This window comes from Hemibagrus wyckioides, linkage group LG11, assembly GCF_019097595.1.
Source record: "Hemibagrus wyckioides isolate EC202008001 linkage group LG11, SWU_Hwy_1.0, whole genome shotgun sequence".
NCBI classification, from domain to species: Eukaryota; Metazoa; Chordata; class Actinopteri; order Siluriformes; family Bagridae; genus Hemibagrus; species Hemibagrus wyckioides.
The window spans coordinates 32,461,404-32,473,351 of record NC_080720.1 but is presented as its reverse complement, the minus strand read 5'-3'; the positions used below and the strand labels follow the sequence as shown (position 1 = coordinate 32,473,351).

The 11,948-nt window shown below is 39.6% G+C and overlaps 1 protein-coding gene across 1 annotated transcript in view; it reads left to right on the top strand.

The window, feature by feature from the left end:
• cygb2 (cytoglobin 2) overlaps positions 1 to 11,141 on the top strand; it is an 18,635-nt gene extending 7,494 nt beyond the window's left edge. Inside the window, exons 2-3 of the mRNA XM_058401890.1 lie at positions 6,122 to 6,353; positions 6,461 to 11,141. Coding sequence (XP_058257873.1) covers positions 6,122 to 6,353; positions 6,461 to 6,625 — 397 coding nt within the window. The 3' untranslated portion in view covers positions 6,626 to 11,141. The remainder of the gene's footprint in view (positions 1 to 6,121; positions 6,354 to 6,460) is intronic.
• Positions 11,142 to 11,948: the final 807 nt, after the last annotated feature.

The window sequence follows — 11,948 nt, the reverse complement described above, 5'->3', positions numbered from 1 at the left end:
TCTAATTGTCCTGTAACATGTGTGTGTGTGTGTGTGTGTATCTGAGGATAGTATATAACGGCCATCTGATGTGTTTTGGTTGTGTTGTTCTAATTGTCCTGTAATGTGTGTGTGTGTATCTGAGGATCAGTTATAATGGCCATCTGATGTGTTTTGGTTGTGTTGTTCTAATTGTCCTGTAACATGTGTGTGTGTGTGTGTGTGTGTGTGTATCTGAGGATAGTATATAACGGCCATCTGATGTGTTTTGGTTGTGTTGTTCTAATTGTCCTGTAATGTGTGTGTGTGTGTGTGTGTGTGTGTATCTGAGGATCAGTTATAATGGCCATATGATGTGTTTTGGTTGTGTTCTTCTAATTGTCCTGTAATGTGTGTGTGTGTGTGTGTGTGTATCTGAGGATCAGTTATAATGGCCATATGATGTGTGTTGGTTGTGTTGTTCTAATTGTCCTGTAATGTGTGTGTGTGTGTGTGTGTGTGTATCTGAGGATCAGTTATAATGGCCATATGATGTGTGTTGGTTGTGTTGTTCTAATTGTCCTGTAATGTGTGTGTGTGTGTGTGTGTGTGTGTGTATCTGAGGATCAGTTATAATCGCCATCTGATGTGTTTTGGTTGTGTTGTGTTGTTCTAATTGTCCTGTAATGTGTGTGTGTGTGTGTGTGTATCTGAGGATCAGTTATAATGGCCATATGATGTGTGTTGGTTGTGTTGTTCTAATTGTCCTGTAATGTGTGTGTGTGTGTATCTGAGGATAGTATATAACGGCCATCTGATGTGTTTTGGTTGTGTTGTTCTAATTGTCCTGTAATGTGTGTGTGTGTGTGTGTGTGTGTGTATCTGAGGATCAGTTATAATGGCCATATGATGTGTGTTGGTTGTGTTGTTCTAATTGTCCTGTAATGTGTGTGTGTGTGTGTGTGTGTGTGTATCTGAGGATCAGTTATAATCGCCATCTGATGTGTTTTGGTTGTGTTGTGTTGTTCTAATTGTCCTGTAATGTGTGTGTGTGTGTGTGTGTGTGTGTGTGTGATCTCGCTCTCTCTCTGTCAGAAGCTGTCAGTCCTGAGATTTTCTCCCTTAAGTATTGAGGTGTTCAAATCTCTCAGATCTGCAGCTTCAGCCTGTTGGCATCATTCCAGATTTTTCCTGGACACCTCGAGGAATAGAAGCAGGCAGATTTCCAGATGCTGCATTCTTAATAATAATAATAATAATAATAATAATAATGATAAGCATGCTTTAATCTATTCAGCCCAGAGCTGCTCATTTCACTGCTGGTTTTAGCAGCTGAGTGATTTTGTTTTTTTTGCCTTGTGATCCCATTTCACACTTTTTTTTTGTTTTTTTTGGAAATGATGAAATTCTGGCAAGCGTGTCTTGTTGCTCTTTTCTGGAGAAAAAAAGCATATTAATATTAAACACTTAACGAAGATAAATAATGAGTGAACACCACACTGAACAGTTGTTGTTGTTATGGTAACATGGCGGATGGTACAATCTTACTGTGTTCTTGACACACAGTTGTAAACATTTCCACACACACACACTTTTTTTCCTGGAGTGTCGCGTCCAGGTCCATAATCAAGCGACTAGCCTCAGAGCTGAGATCCAACCTGTGTGTGATTACAGTCTTGATAGTTAACACTTAGTTCCAGTCCACTAATCTGATTGGACGAGCCATGCTCCAGGTTTCGCTTATATCAGATACAGTACATAACTAAAGCAGTACATTAAAGCGACAGTATGTAACATATGTTAAAGTCACAGTATGTAGTTTGAGTTAAAGCAACAGTACGTAATTTGTGGTAAACCTACAGGACATAACTTGCATTAGGGCTACAAAATGTAAACTGTGTTAAAGCGACAATATGTAAATTTTGTTAAACTTTTGTTTTACCGTGTGTCAGCGTTTTTTGTGTGAACTTCCACCTCAAGCTAAAGCCCCATTGAAACAGTTACTACAGCAGAGTTAATGAAGGTCATCAGGAACACGACACCTTTATCATGAGCTTTTGATATAGAACATGAACTTCACGGAACCTCGGCATAGGAATTTAATCCGTTCTGTAGGCAGATTTGTATTGGGAGACGGATTTTCTCATCAGAAATAATGTAAATGCAGATAATCCGTTCCAGCCTCCCAAAATATGACCAATATGAAGCGTATGTAAACTGTATGGCTGCTTACAAAGAACTGACCCAAGCCAAGCATTCCATGTCAAGGCTCCTCACAGGAAGTCATGCCACCAAGCTTGGGCTAAAAATAGAACAGACCGCCCACACCACCGATCTGTCCACAAAAAAACACCCGGAAAATCAGCTAGCTTTTGAACACATGCTGAAGGCAACGTTGGTATCGTGGGTTGACTCTTTCCAAACAGCGTTCACTGACTGAAAAATAATTCATAAAATTCAGAAACTCACTTCGCTTGGCTTTCCACTGGCGCTAGTTTTGAACAGCTCCCGGACGTACGCGCATTCGGTTCAGTTTGTATGCCGAAAATGCTTTGGATGCCGATGCAAATTTCTTGCAAAATTTCAATACTTAAGGCGAAAATCTGTAAATGAGGGCTTTCACATGCCGAGGTTCCCCTGTTTAATGTTTTTAATCATTTGTGAGCTGCGTAGCTAGCTAGCTAGCAGAGTGTTTGAGTAATTATATTCACAGAAAAATGAACAAAGACAGTTTCTTCAGCCATACTGTATCCAAAATTACATTAACAAATTATAACTTCCTATAATTCACTTCCTGTTTTTGAGAACGTCGTAGCAGCTATAGACCTCAGAAAAAAACTATAGAAAAAAACCCAACAAAATGTCATCAACAACAACGCTTACAAATCTCTGAGATTTGAATCACTGGAGACTCCTTCCCTGATTGTTTTTTTCTGAGCTGTTACCATAGAAACCATAACAAATTAAACCTATCACTTACACCCCAGATCTGCTGTCAGAGCCGGCGTCTGATTGGAGGATGAACCATGTCATGGTTTTAATATCTCGCTACGTTCTAGCAGGTGATGTTGTAGCTACGTTGTTGTTTATTTTTATAGTATCTCGAGGTTGTGAGGGAACCTGCAGAGAACAGTGAGCAGAGAAGGAGCAGAGTGGGAGGAAACATCATATAATACTCTGAGTGTACACACTATATATATATATATATATATATGTGTGTGTGTGTGTGTGTGAATTTCTGCAGACTGTATAGTTCTATATAAATTGTCCACATTCTGTTACGTTCTATTTCTCATTACAGACTACTCTATTAGATTCTATTCTATTTTTATGAAGTGTGAATACGTACATTATTACTTCTGTTCATTGTCGCACTGAGGGACGAGTAACTAAGGAAACCGTATCACTACATCACATGTATGTAATATGAAGGTGATAAAGACAGAACCATCAGCATATATACTATAAAAAATGCTGCTTTTTAAGTATATATATGCTCAAGGTTCTGTATTTATCACTTTCAGTGTGTAGTTTAGAGCTGATCATCAAACATAAGCCCAAAGTTCCTGCATGGATGATAGATAGATAGATAGATAGATAGATAGATAGATAGATAGATAGATAGATAGATAGATAGATAGATAGATAGATAGATAGATAGATAGATAGATAGATAGATAGATAGATAGATTCTCTTTTTTCCAAACTAATTAAAAGTCCTGGTTTGGCCGTGCCACATGAAGTCATTTAAATTCATCGCCTGCAGTGTAAAGGATAATATAATAATAATAAGCTCGACTAATAAGATCTTAGGGAAGAAGTCATCATTTTTTCATTTCACGAGTACGTTCTCGCCCGCAGGCTAATGAGGATCAGAGTCACGCTAACAATATTCAAGTCGAGAAATGTAGCATTGCTCTCATGGGAGATGTGGAAAGTCTGCTAGCATTTTTCACATCCCAGTTCTAATGCTGTAAACGCTGACACTGGAGACGTCTTCGGTTGCTGCTACTATAGAAACTGTAATGTTTTTAATTACAATCAGTTATGACTGACCAATCAGAATACAGAAATCAGAGTTTATGGACTGGAGATATTTTTTCTCCAAAGTTTCTCGCTTACGTCTCTATTAGCTTCATTAATAACAAGTAAATAAAAAGTCATACAGCCGCTTCAACCAGAACCGGCTCATGGGTTTCATCAAAACTTTTATAAATCTGTCAACAAGATGAATGGAATATCTCCTAAAGCTCTCCTCGAACCTTCTCCTCGACAGTGAGGTCTCTAAATCCCTGGCTGTAGGCCACCTCAGTTTCATCGTGGTTCCTAAAGTTAAGGCATGTTGAAATGGCACTTAAAATAACTTCCTACATAAACACCAGTTCAGGAAGAGGAGGTCAGTTCGGGGTTGGTGTGAGCTCCATTTACTCAGAAAGGCTTTGCTATTGGCGCAATCAGTATAAACATACACATTCCTCCGGGATTTCTTTTGTCAAAGAGTCTTTTAAGCGTAGCACTTTAAGGCACACAATTCCAGATTCGCTTATGTTAGCAACACGGGAAGTCAATCTCCGAGAAGCCGGAGTTGTTAAAACGAGGTGGTCTTAATAGGCGCACGCTTCCTGCTTTGTGTTTCCATGCGATAAACGTGTGTTAATTAGCGTCTCGACGTCGGATGAAATCCGGTGGCTTCTTTCTGAAGGGAGCAGAACACACTGTGCTGAATCTCAAGCAGAAACAGGGTTACACAATTTGTGCTTTATTAGACCAGTTCCTGCTCGACGTGCTTATTATGGGATGCTCATAATCAACACTGAGGCGTTCTGGCAGGCAGAGACACTGAGAGAAATATTGGCAGAGATCTCTCTCTCTCTCTCTCTCTCTCTCTCTGTCTGTCTGTCTCTCGCTCTCTCCCGTTTTCTCTCCATCTCTTTGCACCTGCCGCTCATTTTCCCTGCTGTGACTTAATGACATCCCTCTCATCAGAGCATCAAAACCACTTCAGCTCTGCAGTGCAATCATCCAGCACATTCCACCCTCCTTCCCTTCCTCTATCCGACACTCTTCCTCAACCCATCTTTATCCCTCCATCATCTGAGCAGTCCTCCTTTCAGTCTTCTTCTGTCCATATCCATGAGTTTATATTTGTTGGAGTGTCTCTCTGGTACTTCTCGACATTCCAGCGTGCAGAGGAAAGTGATACATTCCATACAGTCCAGATATCATCGATAGAACCCTACAACAGTGTTTCCCTGAGGGGAAAGCAAAATTTTTTTGTGAGCTGAGAACCATTCACTGTCCAACAAACCTTTAAAGAACTCCAGAACTTTTTTTCTATCTGCAGGACTTCTTTGGTACTTCCAGACACTCCTATATTAAAGAAGGAAGGTCTAATCTATCTCTACATTCTTTGGCAGTCTCTCTGGGAGAACCCTTACAGTGTTTCCTGTCAGGAAGGCTTCCAAGTAGAACCTTTTTTGGAACCCTTAATCATCCTTTGAACCTTGTGTCTAGTCTAGTTCTTCATGAAGATGTCTGTTGTCATAAGGAGTCTTTAAACCATACCCCTTAAAGAACCTATAAAGAACTCTCTTTATATCCGCTTGATGGTTCTGCATAGAACACAAGTGTGAGCGTGTTCCTATGCAGAAACATTTTTGGAAGCTAAGATTCTTTAATTATTCAATTGGAGTTCATGACCTTCCTTATTCATTATTTGTTTTGAAAAAAGTTTCGATGTAGAACCCAACAACATTGTGTTTTTGAAGGTCTACATAGCAACATTTTTGGAAGGTATTGAATGATTGTCCATTTAACCATTAAAATCTTTTGAAGAACCCTTTAGTATCCACTGGAATTTCTCTGGTATGTTAATATACACACTATACACTCCACACGTTCTCCTGCTGTCCCTCTGAGGAACCCTTAAAGTGTTTTTCTATCAGAAAAGGTCCCAAGCAGAAACATTTTTGGAGTCTAGTTTCCAATAAACCATTAAAACCTTTAAAGAACCATTTTCAAGTTACTGCTCATTAGTTTCTTCTCAATATCTAAACCCTGTCCGAAGATTGATATTTAGCTCAGTGCACGCTTTTCTTGCTCAGAGAAGCCAAATTCCTGCACATCCCACTGATGAAAGTCCTGGACCTTCTTTCTCCCCCAGGTTCTTCGTGAACTTCCCATCAGCAAAGCAGTACTTCAGTCAGTTTCGAGACATGGACGACCCGGAGGAGATGGAGAGGAGCGCCCAGCTGAGGAAGCACGCGTGCCGTGTCATGAATGCCATCAACACAGTGGTGGAGAACCTCCACGATCCGGAGAAGGTCTCGTCTGTGCTGGAGCTGGTGGGGAAAGCCCATGCCGTCAAGCACAAAGTGGAACCCATGTACTTTAAGGTAATCATGATCCTTTATTCATGAACATTCAGGTCCTGTTAGAAGATGTTTAGAAAATCAAATCTGTTCTTCTCCTTAACATATTCTCCTCCCCTTTTTCACCTCAGATTCTAAGCAGCGTGATCCTCGAGGTTCTTTCCGAAGACTTGGGCAACTGTTTCACCGACGAGGTGCAGATGGCCTGGACCAAACTGATGGCGCTGCTCTACTGGCACATCACTGGAGCGTACCAAGAGGTGGGCTGGGTCAAGCTGTCCAGCTCAGCCGTCTGAGGAGCTGCTGCGAGCTCACACTGCCTCACACGCTGCACTGCCCTCCTGATTAATATTCTGACGAGGAGTGACAAGTCATTGTCAAAGAAAAAACTGGTTTTATCCAAACACACACTCACTACATCATACAGTTATTCTGGTCTCTGTATCTGTAACATCTTTATATTGCGGACATGCAGGGATTTAGAGCGGAGAGAATAGAAATAAGAGAACCTTCTGTAAATTTCTATCTCATTCACCCTCCATTTATACCAGCAAGTGACAAAAAAAACCCTCAAAACTTTATTTTACTAACAGAGATAAAAGATCTAGCACCTAAATGATTCTTCTGTTGTCCCCCTTTCTCCAACCGAAAAGGACCTCAAAATCTTAAAAATAAGAACCTTTGAAGAACCCTTTTGTCTGCATCCCAACCTGAATCTGTGCCCTCCACACATTCCTTCACAGAGGAACCCTTAATGGTTCCTGATACACACTACAACAAAGTGTTCTCCTATCAGAACAGATTCCTAGTAGAACCCTTTTGTAAGCTATGGTCAGTACTTATCCAGTGAAACCTTAGAGAACCTTAAAGAACCATTTTCCTAGAGTGTCTTTGTTACTGAGGTCAGACATTTTGTTTTTCAAGTTAAGAACCCTGAATAATCAAATAAACTCTTAGAACCATTGAAGAACCCAGGGTCTCAGGGTAATTTTTTAGAACACTAATCTATAAACCATTCATTCCTTGATTTGTCCCACTGTAGGAACCCTGAATGGTTCTATGTAAATCCCTTCAACAAAGTGTTTAGGCATCAGAATGGGGTTCCAAGTAGAACCATTTTTCTAAACCAAGAATTTGTTTATTTTTCCAATGAACCCTCAAACAATCCTTTTTTTTATTTGATCGAGTGTCTCAAATACCCTCTGACCTTTCTTTTTTTTTTAAATACTCTAATGTATACACCATGATCCATACGTTCTTTGGTTGTCCTACTGGAGAACCCTTGGAAGATATCTGTAGAATGTCATAGCAAAGTGTTCTTGACCTGTCATTGAGTATTCCAAATAGAAACCTTTTGGAAGCTAAGAACATTTTAACATCCAATCAATCTGCTGGAGTGATGTCTAAACTTCAGAAAAAGTAGAACCGTTTTTAGAAATGCAGAACCATTAAACACTCACGTAATCTGCTGAAATCCAGCTAATTAGGATAATTAACCACAAAGACATATTAATGGCTACTTTTAACCCATCTTCGCCGAGGGGTGCCAATAATTTTGGAGGCTGTACACAAGATTTTAGATATTGAAGTCCACAGGCCACGCCTACAAAATGTGTTGCTACATGGGTTACTTGTTGCTTGCTGGCGTATGTGTGGAGACACATTACTTCATGGTAATTAAAAGATTACCGTTTTATGGAGAAAAAAATGGATCCATCAGTCACGGAGAATGCTAGCAGTGAGATAAACTGTCTTTTAATAGAACATTTGATCGACAGGACAGAAATAAAAATCATGTTAAATCCTTGCTTTAAACCTGAAATGTCCGAACTGTCAGTAACAATCCAGCGGATAATTATAGCTCTGCCGAGTCAAAAACCTGTAATTATCATAATTTACTGTAATTACAGTGAACACAGTGTGTGTGTGTGTGTATGTGTGTGTGTGTGTGTGTGTGTGTGTGTGTGCGCGATTCACACAGGTACTGCGTATCCTAAACAGCCACTAGTAACATACACCTAATGTCTTCTCTTGGATATTTCGTCATTCATGAATTGAGTCATTTTGAATTTACAAACACACACACACACACACACACACAACTGCACTCGACACGATGAGGCTCCAGTATGGCTTCTGACTGTCCTACTGCTGCGTCCAGACTACTCACTATCCCCTACACTGCAAATCATGAGCACTATGTAGCACACTAATACAGGTAATGGAATTAATGCAGGATTAGCATCATTGTTAAATATTCATGTTCACTACCTAGGGCATGAAACACAACATTATTACTGTTCTAATGCACACTATACACTATATAGGGCACTTAAACTCCATCCACACCTTCCCGAATGTCCCAGCTTATATCTTATATATGTTGCTGTGTCCTAAATCACCTATCCTATAATCTATAAAGTGTGTATAAACACCACAACATACCATAACATCTGCCTACTGTGGTTGTGTCCTAAACCACACTGCATTCACTATACGGTGGAAGAGTTTATATATTTTAGAAATCATTTCTTGTTACTTTTACACACACACACACACACACACATATATACACTACGGTCCTTCTTCAAGCCCACATTTTGAGGAAAATAAGTTTTAAATATTTGAGACGTAGCATCAGTGCAAATTTTTTTTTAATTATCCTTGAGCTAATGTGAAAATCTGACAGGATTTCTGAAAGGATTTTCAAATGATTTTCCTAAATATTCATAATGTACTCCAAAAACTAGCTTAGTTCACTCGCTAAAATCAGAGAAAAATGACAACAACAACAACAAAATTAAATACTATAAGCCTTTACGGTTTACGCTAGCTAGCTGGCTTGATTTTCAGTGATATTTAAAAATAGTAACTCTTTACTACATTTCTAGAAAGGTAGTTAGCCTACATTAGCTAATCTGACAGGATTTCTGAGAGGATCTTAACCGATATTCAAAATCTTCACTACTTTACTGGCTAGAGAGTTATCCTAAATTAGCTAATGTGACAGGATTTCTGACTGGATTTTAAGCGATATTCAAAATCGACATTACTGGCTAGCTAGTTAGCATACATTCGCTAATTTGACAGGATTTTAGAGAGGATCTTAAGCAATATTTAAAATCTTCACCACTTTACTGGCTAGAGAGTTAGCCTACATTAGCTAATTTCTGAGAGGATCTTAGGCTATATTTAAAATCTCTGCCACTTTACTGGCTAGCGAGTTAGCCTACATTAGCTAATCTGACAGGATTTCTGAGAGGATCTTAAGCGATATTCAAAATATTTGCTACTTTTCTAGCTAGCTAGTTAGCCTGCATTAGCTAATCAGACAGGATTTCTGAAAAGATTCCTTGCTGTCACATTCTTTTTTGATAAAAAATATCTTTAGTGCTAACACAAGCTAGCATTTCTGACAGGATTTCTAGAAGGAATAGCTGCTCGATCGTGTCAAGTGTCATCACTAAGCGTTTTGTGTTAGTGAGTGCTGTGGAGTTCATGTGATTCGTGACTGAGGACCGCGAGAGTGAAGTGTGCCATTTGGGACAGGCGCTTAGTCTGACTAGTAGAGCAATAAGCACTTAGCCTAGAGGATTGACTGTTCTACTGTGTGTGTGTGTGTGTGTGTGTGTGTGTGTTAGTATTAGGTTAACATCAACAATGTATAACGTGAATCATTCTGTGTTGTTTCCTGTTGCTTTTTCTTTGTGTGTGTGTGTGTGTGTGTGTGTGTTTAGAGCTGATGTTTGTCTCCATAGTGAGCTTCTCCTGACAGCTTGTTTATTAAACACCTCTCCACTATTCATCCATAATGGTAACATACTGTTCATGCTCTCTCTCTCTCTCTCTCTCTCTCTCTCTCTCTCTCGCTCTCTCTCTCTCTCATCCTCATCTCTCATGTCATTCATTTTGCTCTTCTTTTCATCTACCTCTCTCTCTTCCCTTCTCTTTCTCTTGTGCTCTCTCTCTCTCTGCCTCTCTCTCATCCTCATCTCTCATGTCATTCATTTTGCTCTTCTTTTTATCTACCTCTCTCTCTTCCCTTCTCTTTCTCTTGTGCTCTCTCTCTCTCTGCCTCTCTCTCATCCTCATCTCTCATGTCATTCATTTTGCTCTTCTTTTCATCTACCTCTCTCTCTTCCCTTCTCTCTCTCTCTCTCTCTTGTGCTCTTTCTCTCTCTGCCTCTCTCTCATCCTCATCTCTCATGTCATTCATTTTGCTCTTCTTTTCATCTACCTCTCTCTCCTCCCTTTTCTGTCTCAGTGTCTCTCTTGTTCTCTCTCATTCCCTTTTCCTTTTCTCTCACTCTCTCTCTCTCTCTCTCTCTCTCTCCTTCCATCTGTGTCCTGTGTTCCCCTGACAGATGTTTCCATTAGCTGGCTGTTGCCCACCTGCTAGGCTCGAGGCCTGTCTCTGTAAAACATCCTGTGCCAGGTTTTACTGTCAGTACACACACACACATACACACACACACACACACACACACATTCTCTCTCTCTCTCTCTCTCTTTCTATCTCACTCTCTCTCTCAGCCTCGTACTCTAGACGTTCCCTCGTGAGTGAGTAAGTTCTCGTCTTTTCAAAGCTTGGACTTTATATTTTTCTAGATATATGTTATCAATGTCCTGAAATCTTTCAATAAGGATTACTATGTTGTTTAGGGTTCTCTTTGTATAAATAACTACACACACACACATACACACACACACCGCTAACGTTTGACTGTTTAATGGGGTGTTGGCCGGTACTAATAAAAAATTAGTGAAGGAGATGATCTAAAGTCAACTAAATGAATAAAGTTCTCGTGTCCAGCTGTGTCTGTGGTGATGAGTTATTTCTGCAAATCATATACACTTCACTACTTTATTGGCTAGTTAATTAGCCTTTATTAGCTATTCTGACAGAATTTCTGAAAGGATCTTACAGTGATATTTATAAAATAGTAATCTTCACTGCTTTACTGGATACCTAGCTAGCTAGCCTGCATTAGCTAATCTGACAGGATTTCTGAGAAGATTCCTTTCAGGCACACACTTTTTTGTTAAGATATCTAGTGCTAACACTAGCTAGCATTTCTGACAGGATTTCTAGAAGGAATAGCTGCAGTGATCATGTTAAGTGTCACTGCTAAGCGTTTTGAGTGCTGTGGCTCCACCCCCATGGCTCATAACCCAATTTTGATAGAATTTGTACACTTTTCTGGCTTCAAAATCGGTTTAAACATCAGCAAGGCTAATGATATTAATGAGCCTTCATCCGATTTCCATGCATGTCGTGAATAAACTCAGCTTCAGAAGCTTCACCCACGTGCCACAGAGCCTCTGATGTATTTTGTCCACTTTTCTGGTGACAAGCTTCAGATTCTGAATCTCCATTATTAAACATAGTGATGCTAATCTGTCTGGATTTTTTTATGTTTAAAATTCTATTTAAAGAGAGTTTTATCATGAAAAAAATTTATCACATGTATCTAATCTGGCCCCATGGAAGCGTCTGTGGTTGGTTTTGTAAAACTGTATGTTCCTGTGAAGTACTTGGCAGCGTTTATTTGACAAATTGTACCAGACTCCCTAAAGAATGCAAGACTATATTTAAAGGCAAAATGGCAAAGCTCTGCT